The 21,530-nt window shown below is 45.4% G+C and overlaps 1 protein-coding gene across 4 annotated transcripts in view; it reads left to right on the top strand.

Annotated features, from left to right (window-relative positions):
* The first annotated feature begins 581 nt into the window (after positions 1–581).
* Positions 582–21,530, top strand: part of CNKSR3 (CNKSR family member 3) — an 83,263-nt gene continuing 62,314 nt past the window's right edge. The window contains exon 1 of one of the 4 annotated variants that reach the window (XM_058735726.1): positions 582–1,375. Coding sequence is in view for 3 of the 4 variants with exons in the window: in XM_058735723.1 (XP_058591706.1) it covers positions 1,324–1,375 (52 nt within the window). In the remaining variant the exon portion in view is untranslated. The remainder of the gene's footprint in view (positions 1,376–21,530) is intronic. The other 3 variants (XM_058735723.1, XM_058735720.1, XM_058735724.1) reach the window with 3 other exon arrangements.

The raw sequence follows: 21,530 nt of genomic DNA, 5'->3' as shown, positions 1-21,530 counted from the left end.
GCCTCCGTGCAAACATTCTGTGCTGGGCACCTTCAAATGCCTTGGCCCTTTTGTCCCCAAGGACCATCTTACAGGCAAGATTCATGGGACTTGAGAACTTGGCCCATGTCCAGAGTTGAAATGAGAGATAATTGCTCTTAGACACTGGCCTTGAATGTTCCACAGGGAAGACTTGGTTTCAGAATGAGTAAAAGGATGAAAACGCATATACACGGAGGGCCAAAGTCTTTCCAGAACAAAATAACATCGGGCTGGCGTTTAGGGCATTAAAAAAATGAATTTATTTGTCACAATGTCACCCAAAGTATGAAGTAAAATAATTTTGCCTTGAGAAATTTAAAGTGAGAAAGGCTTAATCGCAGAGCCATTCTGATGCAAAGCATTGAAAATGAACAGAACATGCAGATCCTACTTTTTTTTTTGTAGTGTATTGTTGCTCAGGCCAAGACAGGTTGTTCTGCTACCAATAGGACCCGGGCCTCACCCAAGCCAACGGGCTCTCCGGGATGCACGCAAGGTCTACAACCCGCCACTTGAAAAGGAAAGTAGGGCCCGGGACACTCTCGCAGTGTGAGCGAAAGGCTCCGAGAAGGAAAGTAACCGGATTCGCCCGTTTCGGGCGGAACCACCCCCTCCCACGAGTTTCACAGGGTCCTCGGCCCCGCCCCTCTTTTATTCCGAGAGCAGCGACCGGAGCCGAAACTTTGTAACCCGAGCGCGCCGGCCCCGCGCTCCTCCCAGCCCAAGTCCAGCCCCGGAGGGAGGTGCAGGAGGTGGGACCTGAGGCCGGGAAGGCTCGGGGACGCCAGCGCACGCGGAGCTGAGACCCCGGGAGAGCACGCCGCAGAAGAGGAGGAGCTGGAGGGGGGAGCGGAGCGCGCGGCCGGAGAACCCGAGGAAGCGGTCCAGGCGATCGGCGCGGTCGAGCGGCCGGGAGCAGCTGGGCCCGAAGGGTCCCGCGCCGAGCCGAGGCCAGGGGAGCCTGGGGTCACGGCCCCGCGTCCCCGCAGCTGCCGTCGTCCAGGAGCGGCAGCTGTGCCCGGCCTCCCGGCGGCGGCGGCGGGGGGGAGGAGGAGGAGCTGCAGCTGGACGGTGGCAGCTGGAGGAGGAGCCGCGCGGCGTCCGGGTGCCGGGGAGGGGACCGCGCTGTCCAGGCTGAGCCGCGCTGGGATGACCCGCTGACCGCGGCCATGGAGCCTTGACGGGGCGCTCCGGCGCGCGGGGACCAGCCGCGGGGCGCGCCCTCCCGGGAAGGGGCAGCCGGCCCTGGTAGCCAGACTTTAACCGCCGACTCTAACCCAGCTGGGAGCAGAGCCCTTTACCATGGAACCCGTGACCAAGTGGAGCCCCAAACAAGTGGTGGACTGGACTAGAGGTGAGCGGGCCCGGGGGGAGGGGGGGGCGCGTCTCCGGCCCAGTGATGGGGTGGGCGGGGAGCCTGGGTCTGGGGGTGCTCAGCCGCTCCAGCGGGCGAGACGCGTGCAGAGCGCAGTGCGGTGGCAATGCAAACTTCTTCGGAGTGGCCTGTGCATCCCCTAGCTCTTGTGCCTGCCTTTGGGGTGCGAGCTGTGGCAAGCCGAGGGGAGCCCCGTCATTAAGCCGGGGAGTGGAGACGGCCTTTCTATGGAGGGGGGGGGTGCGTATCTCGGGACTTGCCGGGCTGGGGGCGCCTTCCCTGCCGGGGTGCGGTGCCCCGCTCCCAGGCTGCCCGTCCTGGAGCGGAGAGGCACAAGGCGCCTTTGTGTGGGTGACTCCCCTCGGACCTCGTAAATGCCGCCTGCCCGCTCGGAGTAGTTCGCAGGCGTGACGGGGCGGTTGGACAGGTAAAGGGAGACGAGGGCGGCTCGCCGAGCCTCTCTGTTTTTGTTGGAGAAGGCGACAGGGCAGCACCGGAGCCAACGCGGAGGCGTTCCCGCCGGCGAGAAGCCTTGAGCCAGACTCCCCGGGACTCGGTGACTTTTGCTCCAAGGTGCCAGGACCCCCTGTGGCGCTGCATTTCTAGGCCACATTTAGACCCTGGGAAGAGGCGATCTGTTCAGAATCACTGTCCTGAGCTGTACGGTATTTGGGACGAGGAAAAGCAGCGGGGTGGGGCGGTCATAGGTGACTGAGCAGGGGTAGAAGCTCTTACCCAGCGGTCTGGCTTACTTTTTAGTGCCTCCCAAGATTTCCAGGGAAGAGTGATGGAGGCTTCTCAAGCCTCTTCTACTCTTCCAAAGAAACAAAGCCCGCAAGAAGAACCACTGTGTTTATGGGTTCCTCACCCCCCCACCCCCACCCCTGGCTTAACATCTCTTTGTTTCAAGTTACTGTTTCTTTTTTCTTTCTTCTATCTGCTCTTCCAGGTGAGGAATGGTGCCCTTTCTCAATAATACTAACTAGAATTGTATAGCGCTTTACAGTTTGCTAAGAACTCTCTCTCTGTTATTGCCTTTGGTGATCACAGTAAGCCTGTGAGGTAGGTAATACTGGTAAGATCAGGTCGCCTTTCAGACCGTCTCATGGCTGGGGCATGAAGGAAACTGGTCATCTCTTACATCTCATTTCCCATGCCTGCCAAGTACACACAGACCACGTGGGAATGGGTGTCCCTCCCTGTATGGGACACATGGCGTGCATCAGTGGGGTATCCTGATCCCAGTGGAGCAGGAGAGGGATACAGTGTCTCCAGAGAAGAGGTTTGTCCAGGGACCAGAATTTCCAGGGCTCTCATTTAAAACGAGGATGCAAACAACACATACTTGTGCATTGGTGACTGGCTTTGCCTGGGGGAGGAGTAAAGAGCATTGCCAGGGCTTGGCACAAAACGCAACTTCAAAGCTGTAAATTCCCAGACCCTGTTTTGAAGTGGGGCGTATTTCCCTGTTCCAGGACACCACCAGATTCCCCACCTGGTGACCTGCCAGGATGCAGTTGGTTGGTCTCTTTTCCCTTGGTGTCCCTTATAGAAGCAGCATAAGAAAAGGATGATTTCAGCGGCTTCTGACCTCCAGAGCCGTTCTGTCCTGTAGGGTCATATGTGGCTCTTAAGCCCTTCAAGTGGGCTGGTCAGAATCGCAATGTGTCGTAAGTGTAAAATTACATGTGTGTGAAGCCGAGGTGTAAAAAAATAATTTAAATTATCTCAGTTTTTTATACTTACCACATGCCGAAGTATTTTGGATACATTGCATTAAATGTATGATTAACATTAACTTCACCCGTTTATTTTTATCTTCTTAATTGTGGCTCCTAAAAAATGGAAAATTACACCTGTGACTCACATTTGTGACCTGCAGTATACTTCTGTTGGACAGTACTGCCTGTGGGGTACAGAAAGGGTTACAGTTTATCGCTCTTTGGCTTTCTTCAGCTTCTGCCAGCGTACTTGATAATGTACAACTAGAAAAATGGTAACAGGCACACAGGAAGATTATGGAGTGAGATCTTCACACCCTCAAGATTGGTGTCTTTTTTTTTTTGGGGGGGGGTCCTCTTGGGATTGGGAGAAGTGTAAATTCACATCCTGTTATGTTTGTTTAGCATCTAAAAAGGAAGAGCAGATTAAAAGGTTTTTGGTCTCCAGTTGCCTTGACGTTATGACTTGAGATTGCTTTCATCTAGAGAAAGTTTCCTACTGACCTGAAAGAGCAATTATCAGCAGTTCAATACCTTGGTATCAGGAGCTCTGGCTACTGATTAAGTTACATACCTGTGGTTAGCATGTGGCAACTTTATACAGAATGCTTGTGCCCTTTTGGACACTTAAGTACAGCCTCATAGAATGACCTGGGTACTTTCCGTGTTAGAATCTAGGAAAGATAAAAAGTGCAAGTGTGGCTTACGCTTACACAAGAGGCTACATTCTCCCAAATTGCGTGATGCATTACTTGAATATTTCTCATAGTAATGCTGTCAAAGTATTGACTTTTCAATCAACTGTTGGCTTCCGCAGACTTGTTTGCTTATGCGTCTATTTTTAGCTGTCTTTGCTAACATCTCTACCCACCCCCCACCCCCCACTTTATAAATACATCCTACTTACTGATAAGCAGTTCTTCATGTAGACTTTGCCACTCTTGGTATTGCATGCGTATGGTATAGTGGTTGTGAGCCTGTAGAAAACCTTGGATTTAACCCTGTCTAAACCCGACCACAATTCACAGCTTGATTTCGTGTTGACGCTATTCAGCAGGTGCATGCATTAGAAGAAAGGTTTATGCGTATAGAATGTATTAATTCATTTGGCTTTTATTATTATAATTTTTATTTGTATTAGTCTTTAGCTATACTGTCACCAATTTTATCATGATATTAGTAGATCCTCAGTAAATCCCAGCGGTAGGTCAGGCTCCGGTCTCCACATTGTATGAGTATTAACTCATTGAATACTGCATAACCACCCCTTGAGGTAGGAACTGTTATTTCCATTTTGTAGTTGAGGAAACTGAGGCACAGAAAGGTTAGGTACCTAAGGAACTGACGGCAGCATTTGACTCCGCGTGCTTTGGCTTTACTTCATCTTCTCAGGGGGTTCTTCCCAGGGTCACTCCCAGAGGACTCTCAGAGTCTTCACCACATTGATGACCAGACCTCCAGGATTCTCACGGTGTGAGTTCTTAAAATCATGTTAACGGAGGAGAGTTGTCTGGGATATGTGTGTCTTATCCTACCCGTTTGGTGTATGTCAGGAGGGTTATTTGTAAATCAAATTAATTCACAATTCATGGCACCTCGTCTTTCAAATAATTCAGTCAAGGCTTTTGCAAAGCAAATGATCTTTTACAATGTGTATCAGGTGAGAGTAGGGTCAGGTGTGCACCACTGAAAACCCAACTTACAGGGGTTTAACCAAATGGGAGCGTTGATTTTCTCGTGCAAATGAAGCCTGGAGACGGAGAATTCAGGAGCGCGCGGGGGCTCTGCCGTGCCGTCAGAGGCCCGGGCTCCTTCTGCCGTCCTGTTCAGCTGTCCTTAGCACGTGGTGCCACAAGTGGAGTTCATCCTCACGCTTAATGCCTTAGTGTGAGGTGGCGAGGTGGCTGTTCCACCTCCAGGACCATGCCCCCTTTGTTCCAGGCAGGAGAAAGGAGACCCAGAGGAGGCAAAAGACTGCTAGGAGCCAGGTCTTCTGGCTTACGTCTCACTTGCCAGAACTATCATGCAGCCCCCCTCGTGCTGCAAGGGAGGCCAGTCACTGTAGTTCTTTTCGGTTGGGTACATTGTGGCCCTGAAAAAAATTGGAGTTTGTTCAATAAGGAAGGAGGGGAGAATAGATGCTGGTAAACTTAAGCCAGTGGTGTCTAACACACAGTAATTTATATGTACTGATCTTTATAGCTTAGTTCTCAAAGGAGGATACATGTCATAATTTTCTGCTTCTGTCAAGCTCGTGGGTCAGTCCTGTTTTAGAAACAGTGTTCTATTTTCATTCCTGGTAAACTTTCTCTGGTCAAAACTGTAAGTTATATGAAGTCTTTTGTCTCTAAGCTTGATTTAAATGTTAGGAGTTGCATGGTAAAATGCAGCTACCCAAGTGGTGTTTCTGTTTTCAGGCCATTGGGGAATGTCTTTAACAAGGAGGAAGGACCACTGGTTTCTCCCATAAGTGCCATTGGTCATGGCTTGGCATGGAATGGGCAGGTTCTCAATAAGTGTGTTGAGGGAGCACGACCCAGCTTTAGTTGCAGAGCAGAAGTCTTTTTGGCCAGCTTCTGGCTCTGCATGGGCACCGTTTCCCCATCACCAGCCAAGAGTAAAGGGGGTTTCTTGCTTAAGGTCTGAGCCTGTGGGATTCAGGACATTGGCTCATTCTCTGTAATCTGGCCACGTACACTGTTCTTCCCTGTGGTGTCTGTCCGTGTTTGGTCCTGGAGGGGCTAGAATTTCAGCGTTATCTGTAGAGATCGGGTACATTGTAGGTCAACTCCAGTGTTAGGCCGTTAGGCCCCTGCTGCTGCCGTCATACTAGAGGTCAGTTCCTCCCATAACCCTGATTTCAATTAGGTAATGCTTTTCCCTTTAGCCTCTGTGGTCAGTGAAAAAGGGAGGTCCTTTCGAGAGCTGTATGTCTCCCTCAGAGGTCAGAAACCCTTCACTTTATTGCGTACACTTCCTGGTCCTGGTCTATTTCCTGGGCTCCAGCCATAGAGTTATCTTACTCATAATAATAGAAAAACACTTCTTGAAGCACTTATTATGTGTCAGACGCTATGCTAAGTGCTTTGTTTGGACTCATAATTCTCAGGAAACCTAATGAGGTATACAAACCATTATTAACCCATGGTAAAGATGAAGAAACTAAAGCAGAGAGGGGGAGACAGAGAACTTGCTCAGGGTCCCCTATTTATAAGTGACGGGGCTCAACAGCCCTCTTGTTTCCTCCACGACTTCATCGTGTCCATAGCCTGCACCAGGGCAGTGGAGTTCAGTGGTGAGTGTGGGCTCTGGAATCAAACTTGGGGGCTGTGTCCCAGTCCTACCCCTGATTGTACGGTCTTACGTAAGCTCTCTGTAAATTACCACTCGTTTTTATTGCTTCCTCTCTGTTATTCTATAGCTGCAGGTCATAAATTATTCTCTGTGAGCGGTCAGGTCTGTCAGAGGGTTGACTCCTACCATTCAGGGGCACCAGTCAGTACTGAAGAGATTTCCCTGCCATTTGTCGACCGCTCCGAGGAACCAGGGCAGGACTTGCCAGCAGATCGGGAAGATTCTCGGTTGGCCGAGCGATAGATGTCTCTTGCCAGTATCATGAACCTTCTCTGGGTAAAGAAATCCAAACTGTGTTTTCTCAACTTTGTAAAAACAGTAGCTGGACTTCCAGCGAGCACGGCGTTAGGGCTCGCGTGGTGTCGGGTGTTGACTGCTGTCTGGCACCTGGTCCATGACCAACAGGCCACCTCGCCCGAGAGCTTGTTAGAGATGCAGAAGCTCAGGCCTGCTGAATCGGAATCTGCATTTTAACAGGATCTCCTGGTGACTCGCATGCTCATTATGGTTCAAGGAGCACTGCTCAGGCACGTGGCCGCGAGCACATTTTTATACTCTGCTGCTGGGTTCTGCTCTCCGACCCGACAGGGGCTCCGTGGGTTTTGTTTAAGTCCTTGAAGGACGGTGCTTCGTTTGAGGATGCTTCACTTGGCCACTTACTGAAAGCAAAAAGGTGACGTCAGGGGTGTGCTTCTGTTCATAAGCACCATCTGGCAACAACATCGGGTCCTTGTCTGCAAACTAAGTGAGACACTTCCCCTGGGATTTCTTACCTACGTTTTGGGCCTCGAAGGGTCCTCGTAACAACATTTTTTTGTTTTTGTTTTTGTGTTTTTCAAAAGAAGGGCGTTGTGAGGTGGTCGGTGGGCGCTGTGGCTCAAGTTTGTCAGTATCGCCAGGGGGACATTGGAAGATGGGTGGGCTTGTGGCCGGTCCTATAGTCTCTGACCACCCAGGGGTTTGTCAGGATTAGCAGATCCCAGGGGAGATTGCATAATTGGTAGAAAATGACACAGAATGTTATTTCGGGAACAACCAGAGCAGTTTTCATAATTTAAAAGTGTGCCTTGTGCCAAGGCCAGGTGTCTCCGTCTGTCTCCATTGAGATTGGGAGTGACCTCTTCGTGCTCGAGGCTCACAGGTGAGCCTTTCTGCGTCCACATCATCGCAGAGAGCTGTGGGGGCCTGTCTTCTCTGCCTCACGCTTCTGTGTCGCTGCCTCCAGTGTTGACTGACCATTCCTAGCCTCTTGGGTTCCGGCTCTGGGACATTTGTGTTCTCACCTTGATTTCCCTCTCTACTCTCATTTCGTGATATTTCTAGAGTTTTCACCCCAGGCGTAGCCATCATTTTGGCCTTTAATAAATAAGGCAGGTTTTGTTTATGTAAGCTCTGCACAGTTCCTCCACGTTTGTTCTTTTTTGCGTCTTTTCACAAGCCCGAGAGATGTTCAGTGAAGGCATATCTCTGTAGCAGATGAGGACATCTTGGCTTTTAGATGTTAAATCACTTGTCCAAGGTCAAAGGCCAGGAATTGGGACCAGACTCCACAGGCTTCTATTCTGTTGTTCCCTCTATACCTGTCTTCTCCTCTGGCCAAGGTGGGTACTGTTTTCTCCTCGACAAGTGTGGGAAGGGGCAGCTCCAGAGAGCCTCTAACTTTTGTGTTTCCCGATTCTCCCCTTAGGATTTATACTCCTAGGACACAGGCCTTTTCTTTCTTTTTGAAATTACACAGCTTGGGGCGCCTGGGTGGCTCAGTCGGTTAAGCGGCCGACTTCGGCTCAGGTCATGATCTCGCGGTCCGTGAGTTCGAGCCCCGCGTCGGGCTCTGTGCTGACCGCTCAGAGCCTGGAGCCTGTTTCAGATTCTGTGTCTCCCTCTCGCTGACCCTCCCCTGTTCATGCTCTGTCTCTCTCTGTCTCAAAAATAAATAAAACGTTAAAAAAAATTTTTTTAAGAAATTACACAGCTTAAGCAGGACACTGCATATTTTGAACCTGACCTTTTAGTATTTGAGACATTCACGGCTATTTATTTATTTTATTGTAGTTTGTTGATTGTGTTGTATTGTTTCAGAATGCAACTCAGTAATAGAATACATCATTTCTTCTTTTGACACTTCTAATCTAATTTTTATTTTGAGTGTCCTATTGCATTTTTTTGTCTATGTGGTATAATTAACATTTCTATTTGGTAGAATCATACACAGGGACATACATACACACACACGCACACACGCACACACATACATTTCCTGCTGCCTTTGATTATTCATAGTGTCTTCCTTTTAATTGCTTTGAGAGAGAATGTCAAGCAGCTATGGTGAATAATATATAGGCTTTGGAGTAAAATAAAACTGGATTCATGTTCTGTGTTTAACACTAACTGGTTTGAAAGCTTGGGTAAGTAACTTTTCTTCTTCAAGGCTGCCTTAGTTTTCTCATCTGTAAAATGGGACTGATAATAACCAACACATAGGATTTTAGTTATAAATAAAAGAGGCAGTATAGCGAGTGCACGGCATATATATGTTCATATGCTTATTATTAATGATTAATCCATAATAACTCCAAGCTAATATATAGTATAATTGGATTATATTCGTTTGAATATATAATACTGTTGTGGCTGATAGTCACTTTTCACATGCTTACTAATAACAACAATTCCATAGTACACAGGTGGTCTGTTAAATTAACTACATTTTCTGTCTTCTCCTCATGTTTCCTTGGACAATCTCCTTCACCTCTTTTGAGGACCTTGTAGGTCTTAGAGAGTATCATAGAATGGTTCTGTAGTCGCTTTCTTGGGAAGAGCTTAGGAGCAACAGTGCAGAAGGAATACTTATTTTGATGACAGTTCCATGCTGTTGTAAAAAGTATTTCTTCATTCATTCAACAAATAATTACTTAGGACCTACCAAGTTCCACATATTCTAGGTGCTGGAAATCCAGCTGTGTTCCAGGTTCAGGGGTGAGTTAGACCCCTGCTTTAACTATGGGGCTGATAATGACCACCGCAACAAAATAGACGAACGAGAAAATACTACCGATAAGTGCAAAGAAGAAAGTAAAGCTATGAAGGGAAGTGATTGGGTGGGGGACTTCTTTCGATGGTGTCATCAGGGAAGCCTGTCTGAGAAGATGACGTTTAGGCATGAATGATGAGATGGAACCAACAATTGGAAAATTAGAGGGGGGAGAGAGAACAGCTGTTGCAGAGGCCCCGAGGTGTAAATGAATTTGGAGTGTTTGAGGAAAGGAAGTGTGGTGGCCTCATGAAGAACAAGGATGGTGGGGTGGTGGGCAGAGAGGGGGTAAGAGATAACACAGAGGCCAGATCATGGAGGGGCTCCTCAATCTTGGTCAGCTGTTTGCAGTTTTTCCTAGTTGTTGTGGAAAGCAGGAGAGTAACAAATCTGATTTGGATTTGCGGCAGAAGTAAATTTAGGGAGGCCAGCTGGAAAGCATTCTAGAGATGATGGTGTTTTGGACTAAGGCTTTGGTGGCTCCAGCATTGGAGAGGGCAAGTTCTAGATGGAATTGGTTCACTGGTAGATCATTTTGAAATTATATTTGAAATCGTGAGGTATATTAGTGGGTTTTTGTTTTGTTTTTTTTTTTCCCTCCTGGGGTTAGGAGAGCTCCTACTCTCCCCTCATCCTGATTACTCTCTTGTCATTTAAATAGAGGAGGAAATCTGTCTTTTTGCGTTCACGTGCTTTGTTCCCAGTATTGTTCTTTCCTGGCACATTTTGCTGGGAGCTACAGTTTCTGAAGCTGTTTATTCATCTATGAATAGGGGTTTTGTGAAAGTGGACTTAGCCTAGTTTGTTTTCTTTGACATCAAATGGCTGATTGAACAGTTTTTAACCTGGGATCAGAAGGGCAAATGCAGTTGTGTTTATTAGAGCAAAACAGTTCCTTAGAATGCAGATCAGTAGGTTGTAAAAACTAGAAAGCTCTCTGTAGGAAAACTTAAAAAATGTTTGAGTCAAAGGAACTTGTAGATAGATCTGATTTAAAATATTTTTGCTCCATTGAAAGACTGTCCTAATTTTCTTTAGAAAAGAAAGCCATCATATTTTTGGTAGAATAGATGATGTATTGAGTGATTTTCAACAGGTAAGAATTGAATTCATTTTTAAACATTTAATGCATTACTTATCAGTAGGGTAGAGTGTCAGAGAAATGAGGGTAGGTAGGCTTATATGAGAATAGCCTGGAAGGTTGCTACACATACCTATGCTCCCTTCCCTCCCCTTTTCCCCCAAGAAGAAAATCTGTCAGCCCTTTTAGAGGAGAACCCCTACGTGTTATCTATCAGAAAAGGCGGTGATTATGATAATCTGAATCATGCTTTCCTGAGGAAAACCTTTTAGTGAAAGGAAACATTCTATTTCCTATTTTCAGAGATTTGCAGCAGAGGGGAAATTTCAGTGCTTTTGGATTTAGCAGTGTGTGTGTGTGTGTGTGTGTGCGCGCGCGCGTGCGTTTCCCACTTTAACCTGTGTTAATTGAATAGCCTTTTATGTTCCCAGAGTAATTTTACATTACGGTGTTTTTTTAAAAGTATTTTTAATGTCTTTATTTATTTTTGAGAGACAGAGTAAGCACGGAAGGGGCAGAGAGAGACAGAGGGAGACACAGAAATCCGAAGCAGGCTCCAGGCTCTGAGCTGTCAGCACAGTGCCCGACGTGGGGCTTGAACTCACAAGCCGTGAGGTCATGACCTGAGCTGAAGTCAGATGCTTAACCAACTGAGCCACCTGGGCGCCCCTACATCACAGTGTTATAAAGAGAGTCAAGTCATGCTGCCTTGAATGTGATCCTTCAGACAAGAAAACTAGCTTCCCACGTAGAGTGGACCAGCCTTCATGTAATAGCTGTTGATGTTGTGAGCACCTCTTTAACAAGGATTCCAGCTGGAGCCCCACACTAACTGTGCACGGATGAGGTGGCTGTGAGTAGCGTCTGTGGAAACAACAGTCATCCTCCTTGTGAGGAAGATGTCTAGAGACCTATATTATGAAGCGCTTTGGTTGTGAGTACCCCTGGGCCAGGTTGGAGAACTTCTATAATGCTGATCTGTGAAGACCACCTCTGTTTTGGAATTCTCCATTCTTGTCGGGTACCGTCTAATCAGCACACGTGATGAGCACCTATAAGTATAGGAATACTGGACCTGACACCCGACATTTCTAAGCTGAGATTTTTCACGAGACCCTTTCCCAGCCCCATACGCATGGGTCCCCCAGCATCGCATCATCACTGTTTTTGAACTTACGTTTTCAGCATCTGCATCACCTGGGAACTCGCACATGTAAATTCTCGGGCCCCATCCCAGACGCACAGAATCAGACACCCTGGGGGTGGGACCCGGGAAGCTGCATGGTAACAGGTCCCTCAGGAGATTCTGGTACTGGCTAAAATTTGAGGACCATTGGTCTATACCACTCATGCAGCGCATACAAAAACAAAAACAAAGAAACCAGACTGTCCCCCATAATTCCTGTCTACAGTTGGTTTTTGACTCGTACAGAGTGATGAGTAAGGAAGGAGAGCTTTCCCAGTAGGGACGGCTGTTGCGTATTTCAGTGGATGAGTTACGGTACCTCTGTCTGTGAGTGTCCTTTCCAGAGTGGGCGGGGGAGAGTCGAAGTTGCTATCCCTGCAGGCTCCTAGCCAGCTGCTCCACCCCAGGCCCTGGGAGCCTTTTGTTGTGGACCTCTTTGAGTGCTCAGCCTTAGGAAAACACAGGAGAGGAATGTTTCGGGGTCTGAAGGGACCTGTTTAGGTTTTGTGTGGAATTTCCAGACCTCGCTCTAATAGAGGCGCAGAATGTAACCCCTTCCCCCATTCCATCTTAAGAGAGAGGCTGGATAGTTGTTCTCTCTCACTTAGCACTCCAGTTTTGGCTTTGAACAGCACAGGCAGATGCAAAGAGAAGTGAGGGAAGGAAAGCAGACGAGAGACATACTCAGAGCAGCAAATAAATTGAAGATCAAGGTGAAGAGCTCTTTCATTTAGTACGTGGACACTGAACCCGTGCAGGTGGGGTTCGGGAGCCCCTGCGGTTGTGGAAGGCCAAGAGAGTCCAAACTAGAAGAGATACTACAGAAATGAACACTCAAGACCAGGGTGGGCACCTGGACTTGGAACAAGAGTTACAAACTACAGCTGACGGCAGGGGGCAGGCAGGCAGTGTCGGGAATGGAAATGGAGGAGTACATGTGAGAAGAAGGCAGAAAGTTGTAGAGACTGCCTCCCACCCAAAGACAAGCCGGTTGCCCAGTTTTGGCTGACCAGACCTACGGTTTCCAGATCTTCTGATTTTCGTTGCTTTTTCTTGTTGTTTCACAATGAAGCTGGAGATCTGGCTTTGTATGTGACATTGTCCAGTTTTTAGAAAACCGCTCACAGGCTTTTTTTGGCAGAGGACAAACAAAATATATCTGTGGGTCAGTTTGTCGTTCCCTCCGTGGTCCACTCCGGTCAGGTGTTAGTTGCCCAGGTGAGAAACCTACCTATAAGATGTGAATATGGTTAGCGCCACAGTAATTCTTCAGCTGTTTAGTAAATCCGTTGGTTACCCGTAATTTCATTTTGCCATTTAACTAGTTCCGTTATTCCCAACATTGCAACGTGTGATTCCATTGAGGTGTTGTTAGGTCAAAAATACCAATGCCTTATTGGGCATAGCAGACCATTAGGTAGTTCCTCTTCAGTGTGAAAAAGGAATGTGGCTTCTCTTGATTGAGTTTATTTTGCCGTTGGCTGTGCGGTATTGGCTCCTGACAGGAACTGTTTCTGTTTGTACAGAAAGAGTTCATTCATACATAAATTCATTCCTTTGTACAGAAGGATTTCAAAGTAGGGTATATGTTCCAAATTTTTGTGCTAGTTTGTGGGATCCTGTTTGATTTAGTAAGTTGTCAGTTGACTTAAGGTCTTTCTATTTCGTGGTGCTCTGAATTGGGAAACAAAAGAAAACAAAAAAACCAAGAAAAGCACTACTGTTAGTACTTACACCGGGGTAGAACTCACTCCAAAATGCAATCTACAAATTTTTCGGGGATAATTATGGAATATTTGAATCTTTTGGTTTGCTTTGTAAGTAAATAGTCCGTATATGTGTGTATTAACACATAACATAAGTGTACAGACTATACACATGTATATACAGACACATAATATATTCGTTATAACCTTATGTTAAATGTTCATTAAGTTTTTATTTCAACCCTTAGTTTCCTCTTAACAGATTAAAAAATCTGTCTCTATCTATCTATCTATCTATCTATCTATCTATCTATCTATCTATCTATCTATTTCCTTTTTCGTACCAGTTACTCTGCCCTATGCTAGGGACAAAAAGATGAGCTAGATATAAATGAAGCCTGTTGTCAAGAAGGTCATGGTTTGGTAAGGAGGCAGCCGTTACCAGGTGGTGTTTATTGAGATTTCTACGCGATAGGTCTTTGCCGGGGAGTTTTTGTGGATTATCTCGTTTAGCCCTCAGAATGCTTATTTCACAGGGGCACTTTTATGGTCTTCATTTTGGAGTTAAGAACACCAGGCCCTGACCTCTCTGAGGTTGTGTAATGAGTAAATGGGGATTGAATCAAGACATATTTGATTTCCAGAACCTGACCTCTCAACCTAGCTGCTCTTTGGTGGATACCAATGTAAGTTGGCTGGTAATAAGTCACGAGGGCAAGGGGAAAACATTTATGCTATGAACAGTAAGATTTGAATTGACCTTCTTAAATTTAACCTATAATTTTACCAACCAATAAAAAAAAGTTCTGGAGAACATCCTATTTCTTTTCTTTTTAAACATATGTGATTGGGCTGTTGTAAATGGGGAAAGATAGTTTTCAAGTATATTTAATAGGGATGATGTAGCCTTTGGATAATCACTTCATGGTTTTAGGTTCTAGTTTTCTCATAAGTTAAAATTCTGAGATTATGAGAATATACATTAAAAGAAGAGACTGGAAGGAAATACATTTACAATGCCAGCATTGGTTGTCTCAGGATGATAGAATTAGAGGTGGCTTTTATTCTCTTGTTTGTACATACAAAGATAATCAAATGGTTTTTCTCTCGTATTCTAAGCCATGGCTACTTTCTGCGTGGCCTCTTGTCCTCAGGATGCTTGGGAATCAGAAAAGCCGCAAAGAGCAACGTGGGAGAGAATGTTGGACTCATTTTCCTGTCTTTCCGGGATCTTGACCTCTCAAGTCCTGGCTGCCGTGGCAGCTCTCTGTTACCTTCGAATAGCTAGCCTGGGTTTTTTTAGTTTTTGTTTTTCAGTCTTGTGTGGGCTGGTTTGTCTGGCACAGCCAGGTGTGTCCAGCCGTGTTGTATGACTGCAAGACTCAAGAGCACTCAGATTTTAGTGGGCATAAGAGCCTCTGGTAAGGACCAGATGGTTCGTGGCCCTAATTGCCAGAGAGTTTGCTAATGTTGTAGGTTCATGGTGGGGGCCTAGAGTCCCATTTGTAGTGGACAGCCCCCGGTGTCTTTTGCAGGTGGTTTGTGAACCACCGTTTGAGAGCCACTGACGTTTAGGAACTTTGTTCTTCATTCACTGGGGAAATTACAGAAGGGTTTGAATGGAGGCGTGTTGCTGCTAGAACTGTAGGAAGTAGGGAAGGCTCCAAGGAGGAGGAGGAGTGATTAGGGGTTAAGAGACCTGCTCTACGGGGCATTTGGGGTCCTGGGTGGAGCGCTGGGGAGGCCTGAGCTAGAAATGAGGGCTTGGGAACAAAAGGAGGGAAAAGAATGGTGAGAGAGGCACCGCCCAAGAGTGATCTGGAAGCCCCAGCAGGGTCTGATGTGTGAGTGGTAGAAGGGACTTCAATGTCCAGGTTTTGTGACTCAGTGACTCCACAGGGAAGCACCAGTAAAATGTGTTGAATTCTGGGAGGAGCTGTTTTGCAGGTTCAAGGGTGAGCACACCTTGTAGATACCAGCTTCAAAAACTCATCCAGTTTGTAGAAGATACATCTTGCATGATGTACCAACGTCTTGCATGATTCAAACCCTTAAGAAAACACAGTGCCCTCTCTCATTACAGCACTCTGATTGTCTCATGTTTTAATGAGGTGTAAATATCATGCAGCTTGGCACATGAAACGTGTTAAAATTGGATAGTGTTAGCTGAAATTTAGGTTCTCATACTTGAGTGTGAAATGATGCAATATACATGAATATGACACCCAGAATTATTTCTGTACCACTCATTAGAAGGTATGGAATGCAAAATAAAAGAGAAGATTAGAGTCCTACAAGGGTAGCATGTAAATGGAGATACAAAATCAGTGCTGATAAATGCAAAATTCATCTTGGAGTAGTTCCTCAAGTTTCGTCCAATGCTTAGCGAGTATCAGCAGTCCTGGCTGACATGCTTGGTTGCAATTGCCGTGTGGGTGCGTGAGCTCGATTCCGTGAGATCAGTGCCTTCTTTGCGTTGCCAAAGCAAGTGGGTGATTCGAAAGACCAACCTGGAGAGAGCCAAGGGTGTGTAGGGCTCTTAAGGGCCCGGCACTAAAGGGAAGGTGGGGGCAGATATGATATGGCCCATTTTCTTATTCATCGTTGACCCAACCAACTTTAAGAAGTAGGTGTGATTTTTTTTTCTGCGATTTCCCTCAGGTAAAGTTAATAAGTTCTTTGTGTGATAGGGCCAGCTATAAAATGGTAGTTGTTTTTTTTTTTTTTTTTAATACCATCTATCCCAGTGTTCTATGTGGCTGATATTTCTATTAAAACTTGCTAATTTCCCATCTATGACTTTTATATTAGTACTAACTCCATTTACCTGGTATTCAGAAATGAAGTCACTTGTATTTCACATTATTTAGTTCTAGAAATGAGGTTTTTGATGAAGTACTGTATTCCTAGGCCACATGAGGAGAACTAGAACTAACTCTTAGTCTGTTCACTAGAGTGTCCCGTTAACGGATATTCCCACCAAGTGTAGCGAGGGTTTCATAGTCACCATGCATTCATTCAACAAATATTTATTGAATGCCTGCATTGTGCCAGGCACTGTTCTAAGAACTGCGGATACAACCGTGAGCAAAGTAGACAGTAGTTCCTGTATTCCTGGAGCTGCTCTGCTAGTGGGGGTAGACAGGATGTAAGTAAAATCTGTAGCACCTAGACGTGGAGGGGCGACGGGCTGCATCGGTGGATGCAGGCAGGAAGGGAATGGGGATGCAGTGTTCACTGTGGTGACCAGGGAAGGATTTCAGTGAGCAGTGAGGCTGACGGGTGGAGGAATGTTTGGGCAGACGGAACAGCAAGTGCGAATGCCCCGAGGCAGGAGAGTGCTTGCCGTGTTGGTGAGGCAAGGTGGCTAGAGTGAGCCACTGGAGCAGAGTGAGCAAAGGGAAGAGCTGCAGGAGGTGAGATCAGAGATCAGACACCAGCTGGTGCAGAGCCTTAGAGATCACTATATATATTGTATGTTCGGCTTTAATTTGGTGTTTGGCGAGCCAGTAGATTTTGAGCCAAGGAGTGCTATCAGATTTACATTTTAAGGTTACAGCGGCTGCTGTGTTGAGAAGACTGAAGTGAACATGGGTAGAATCAGGAGCAGGATGCTATGACACCAATCATGTGAAAGAAGACGCTGGCACCCCATGGTGGCTGTGGCCACCGTGAGAGGTGGCCATGTTCCAGGTGTTCTGAAAGGCCAATTGGGAGATTGGATATTGGTGTAAGAAGATACTCATCGAGTACTTGGCCTGGGGAGTTGGAAGGAGGAGATGGTTAAGGGAATACTCAGATTTGAAATTTGCAGTGTGTGTTCGTGAAGTGAACTAGGCAGTTGGATATATGTGTTTGGATTAATGGGGTGGTGGGGACTGGTTCAAGACCAGATGGGTCACCAAATGAATGAGCAAAAGAAGACAAATGAAGAGAAAAGAAAACCTGGGGTATTTCAAACTTTGAAAGTCTGGAAGATGAGCGACCAGGACCAGGAAGATTGCTGTGAAGTTGCTGCCAGTAAGTAGAAGGAAAGCAAGGAGAGGGTGGCCCTGGTGGCCAGTGCAGAAAGTGTTCCCAGAAGGAAGGAGTATAGTCAGCTGGGCCAGGCTGGTGAGGGGAGGACAGAGAACTGACCAGCATTTTGAGTGAGCCACATAGAGGACATGGGTGGACCGGACGGGGTAGTTTCAGTGCGTTGATGGCAGCAGAAGTCTGAGTATGTCCAAGAACAAATGGAAAAGAGGAATTGATGTCTGAGAGACCATCCACTTCCTGAAAGAACACAGCTCTGGTTTGTTCTCAGTATGACTGAGGTACTGAATGCATTTTAATTTAATTCTTTAAAACCGATACCCAAATTCTGAAATAGTTAACTGTTTGGTGACTAGCTATTTGATCTATTGGGACGTGTTATGCCAACTGGATAACAGTACAGTGTAGATGATGCAATCTCTTATTTTAATACTAACAAAGCCGTTCACTTAGTGAATGACTGTGTACTGTGGCTTCCATAGAGAAGAGTTATTCAGCAGAAATTCTCCCTTCCCCATTTTTCCCCCACATTTTTTGGAAATGAAAATTTGGAAATGAGAGTAAATAGCTCCCTGAGTTCTGTGATATTCCCTAGTTAACCCATTTAGGTAGGAAAGATTTGTTATGGATGGATCCTAAACCTTGGGAGAATTCCCTGTTGCTGATCATTTACCTTCATATATCCTAAGATTTGTCTGAAATACTCAGAATGCCATAAAATAATATGTAAAGAATGTCTGTTACAGCCCATAGGTGGAAGCCATTTGTTAGCAGGAAAACTGGTGCCAATAGATAAACCAAATAACTTTACATACAGGTCAGCAAATATTTATTGAAAACCTGTCATTTATAATATCTCTTATAGGTGTAGTGAACAAGAAAGGATCCCTGGTGTCTTTGACATTTTCTGTCAAGGGGAACACACAGACCAGTCCATCGGCATTTAAGCTACAGGGTGTCCTAGGTGTGCAGAGGAGGAGTATTTAACCCGGGTTTGAATGGGTGATGCTTGAATGGTTTCTTGGAGAAAGCCACTTTCAAATCAAGACCTGTAGTATGGGCAAGAGGTAACCCGGCCTGGATTAGGGAGGGGAAAGAAAATACTTGGCAGAAAACTGAAAGGCAAGAGAGAGCCAGGCATTTAAGTACTGGCTACTGAAAGAACTTGATTGTGCTGTACCTATCAGGAGGTTGAGTGGAAGGAGATGAGGTTGGAGAGGTTTGTATTTGGGGAGAGGAATAGATCACGAGGGCCCTGTTTATGCCTCCGAGTAGGTGGAAACAAATGAAGAAATTAAGATCTTTGAGTAGCCTTCTATTCTGGAGGTGCATGTGCCTGTATATACACACATAATATCTGTGTGTGTGTGTGTATGTGTGTATGTGTGTGTGTGTGCATATACGTACATACATATATATATGTACTCACACATATATGTATAACTATCCATATATGTGTTTATATTTTTTAAGGATCCTATATGTTATTTGATTCAGGATCCTGTTGCAGAGGCACTTACTTGACTCTTCTGGAACAGAGCATGATACTGGGTTTATGACCCAGAGTGAACTTGTCCCTCCACTGTAGGGGAGTCCCTGAATTTCAAGAAGTCTCAGTTAAATGCTCTCTGTGAAAATTTACTTGACTTCCTGGGTGTTTATTTTCCTTGATCTGTGAATTGTGAAACCGGTCAGGTTTTTAGCACAAAGAGACATGAAAACTCTTCGTCAACACACAGAGGCACTGCTAAAACACGGACTTGATGAAACAAAGTCTGGTGGTGGTGGGAGAGAAAAGGGAAGGCTGTGAGGAATGGAGAGGAACAGAGCCTGGGAGTTGGGTGGGGCAGGCTGAGCTCAGAGGAAGTAAGTGCTTTGGGGGGGAGTGTGGTGTGGAGTTATACCTTGAGCTGTGGGTGTTCTGTGTGTTATCATTTCCAGTCTGCTGCCCATGGCTGATTAATGATTGATGATTGTTTCTAGCTCAGCCTATAATGTAGTCTTTATATATTCAGTCTTCACTCCGGTGGGGTGAGCCAAAAAGCATAGCTTAGCATTTGTAGGAATTTATTATCCAGAAGTGGTCAGAAATCTCACTCAAAGGTTAGGAAATCACTTCCTTCCCAACCCCAGAAGGATGTTCCACCTTTAAGATATACTGTTCTCTTCCTCCCTTTCTGACTTTTAGCATGATGCAATTTATACCTACATCTTGAAAATACAGACTCAGAACATTTCGGACCCAGGCCCAGATGAATCACACTTGCTGTACCAGATCCAGGCGCCGCCACCTGGGCGTTCATCTCCGAGGTCCTGAACTCTGGAAGGACATTGAGATTATACTTAAAACTAATAGGGCTTGATTATGGTTGGATGAGAAACTGAAGTAAGAACCCACCTCTGAAGGGTGTGGCTGCCCCTTCTCTTGCTTCGCATTGTTTCCCAGATTGTTGTGGGTGGTTGACATTGCCACATCGTCCCAGGGTTAAACATATACTCAGTTCTGGGAAAGCTTCTATCCTTAGCAGTCCACAATTCTAATTCAGTGGAACGTGGTTTAAAAATAATTTGACAAGGTAAAATTTTGGTGTTTTAATAGTTACCATTTAAAAAACCAGTTTTTTTTTGCTTCTCTTCCCACCCCCACCCCCTACCTCCCCCGCAATAATTTCTGAGTATGTGATGGTTTGTAGCACATCTATTATCTATTACTTTAACCAATTTAACATCCTTCTCTTGTGTGCGTTAGCAACCTGGAATTCTGTTTTATAACTTCTTTTTGCATCAGTGGCTGTGTCTCCTATCCCAAGGCGTGTTTTGGGTTTCTCCTTCATTTTTTTTTTTTTAAGCCCTAGAATGGATATTGCAAAAATATTTAATTAAGGTAACATGGTTGTTGGTCCCTTTATCGTATTTCCAGTTTAAAAATTAACTTTAACTCGAGATAATGTAATGTTCCAGCTCTGCCATAGAAATTCCGTCTCCTAAAATCATGTTTTAATCAAGGAGAAAAGGAGGATTTCCTAAGACTGACTATTAACAAAAGAAAAAGTATAAATGCTTATAAGCAACCTTAGGAATTCAGGGTGAAATCTAAGGATCTAAGATAATCTATTTTATGAAATGCAATTGTGGGAGATTTCCTGGAAGTGATCAGTGAGGTGAAATCTGTCTTTTATAATGACTTAATTGTCATCAGAAGATCTGAAAACAATTTTGTGCAGTAAGGCAGATAATTATCATCTTGGTAATAACTGTGTAAGTATATTATTATAAAGACATTATAAGACTATCCTATCTTATAAAAGCAGCCTGTGTACTATAGACCTTATTATTGTAATTGTTCGTTTGTTTGCTTTTTACAGATCCAAAATTATAATGAACGTGACATATTGTTGCTGTGAGATGTTAGGAATAGAGTCGCTTTGGTTGGTTTGCTTTGGTTTGATGCATGCAGTTAACATTCTTTTTCTCTTTTAAGAAGATCATTTTCATCTTAAAGCTAAATGATGGGATTAACGTTTGCACTTGAGATGGTCTGAGACGGTGTCTGTTTTATCTTCTCAAATTGGGGCCAGACAATAAAGGTCTTTGGTAAACACTTGATAGGGAGGAAGGTAAAACCCTCAAGTCTCTCTAACAAAGTTGGAATTGACTTTGAAAAATCCTGGCACTCAATGGAATCTGTCTGCTTTGGGTGAAGGTTGGAGCACATGCCTGAAGTTAATTGCCCTGCGATAGAGGAACAATTGTTTAACTCTTAAAGATTCTGCCTGAAGGGAAAATGTATTCATGCATTCACTCATAGTTCTCTTCCTTTCTCCGACAACCCCCCCCCCCCCATGGTTGTGTACATTTGTGTGTTTGTGTGTGGTTCATTCCTCATTCAGAAACATTTGTGGCTGCTATAATGCATAGTGGTTAAGACCAGGGCTGACTGCTGACGTCTGGACCCATTACCGCTAGATGTGTGACGTAGGTTAAGTCATATACATTGTTGTAGTCAACTAGCTTATTTTT

This window comes from Neofelis nebulosa, chromosome 6 (genome assembly GCF_028018385.1).
Source record: "Neofelis nebulosa isolate mNeoNeb1 chromosome 6, mNeoNeb1.pri, whole genome shotgun sequence".
In the NCBI taxonomy this organism is placed as follows: domain Eukaryota; kingdom Metazoa; phylum Chordata; class Mammalia; order Carnivora; family Felidae; genus Neofelis; species Neofelis nebulosa.
The sequence above is the reverse complement of the archived record's forward strand: the minus strand, read 5'-3'. Positions and strand labels throughout refer to the sequence as shown.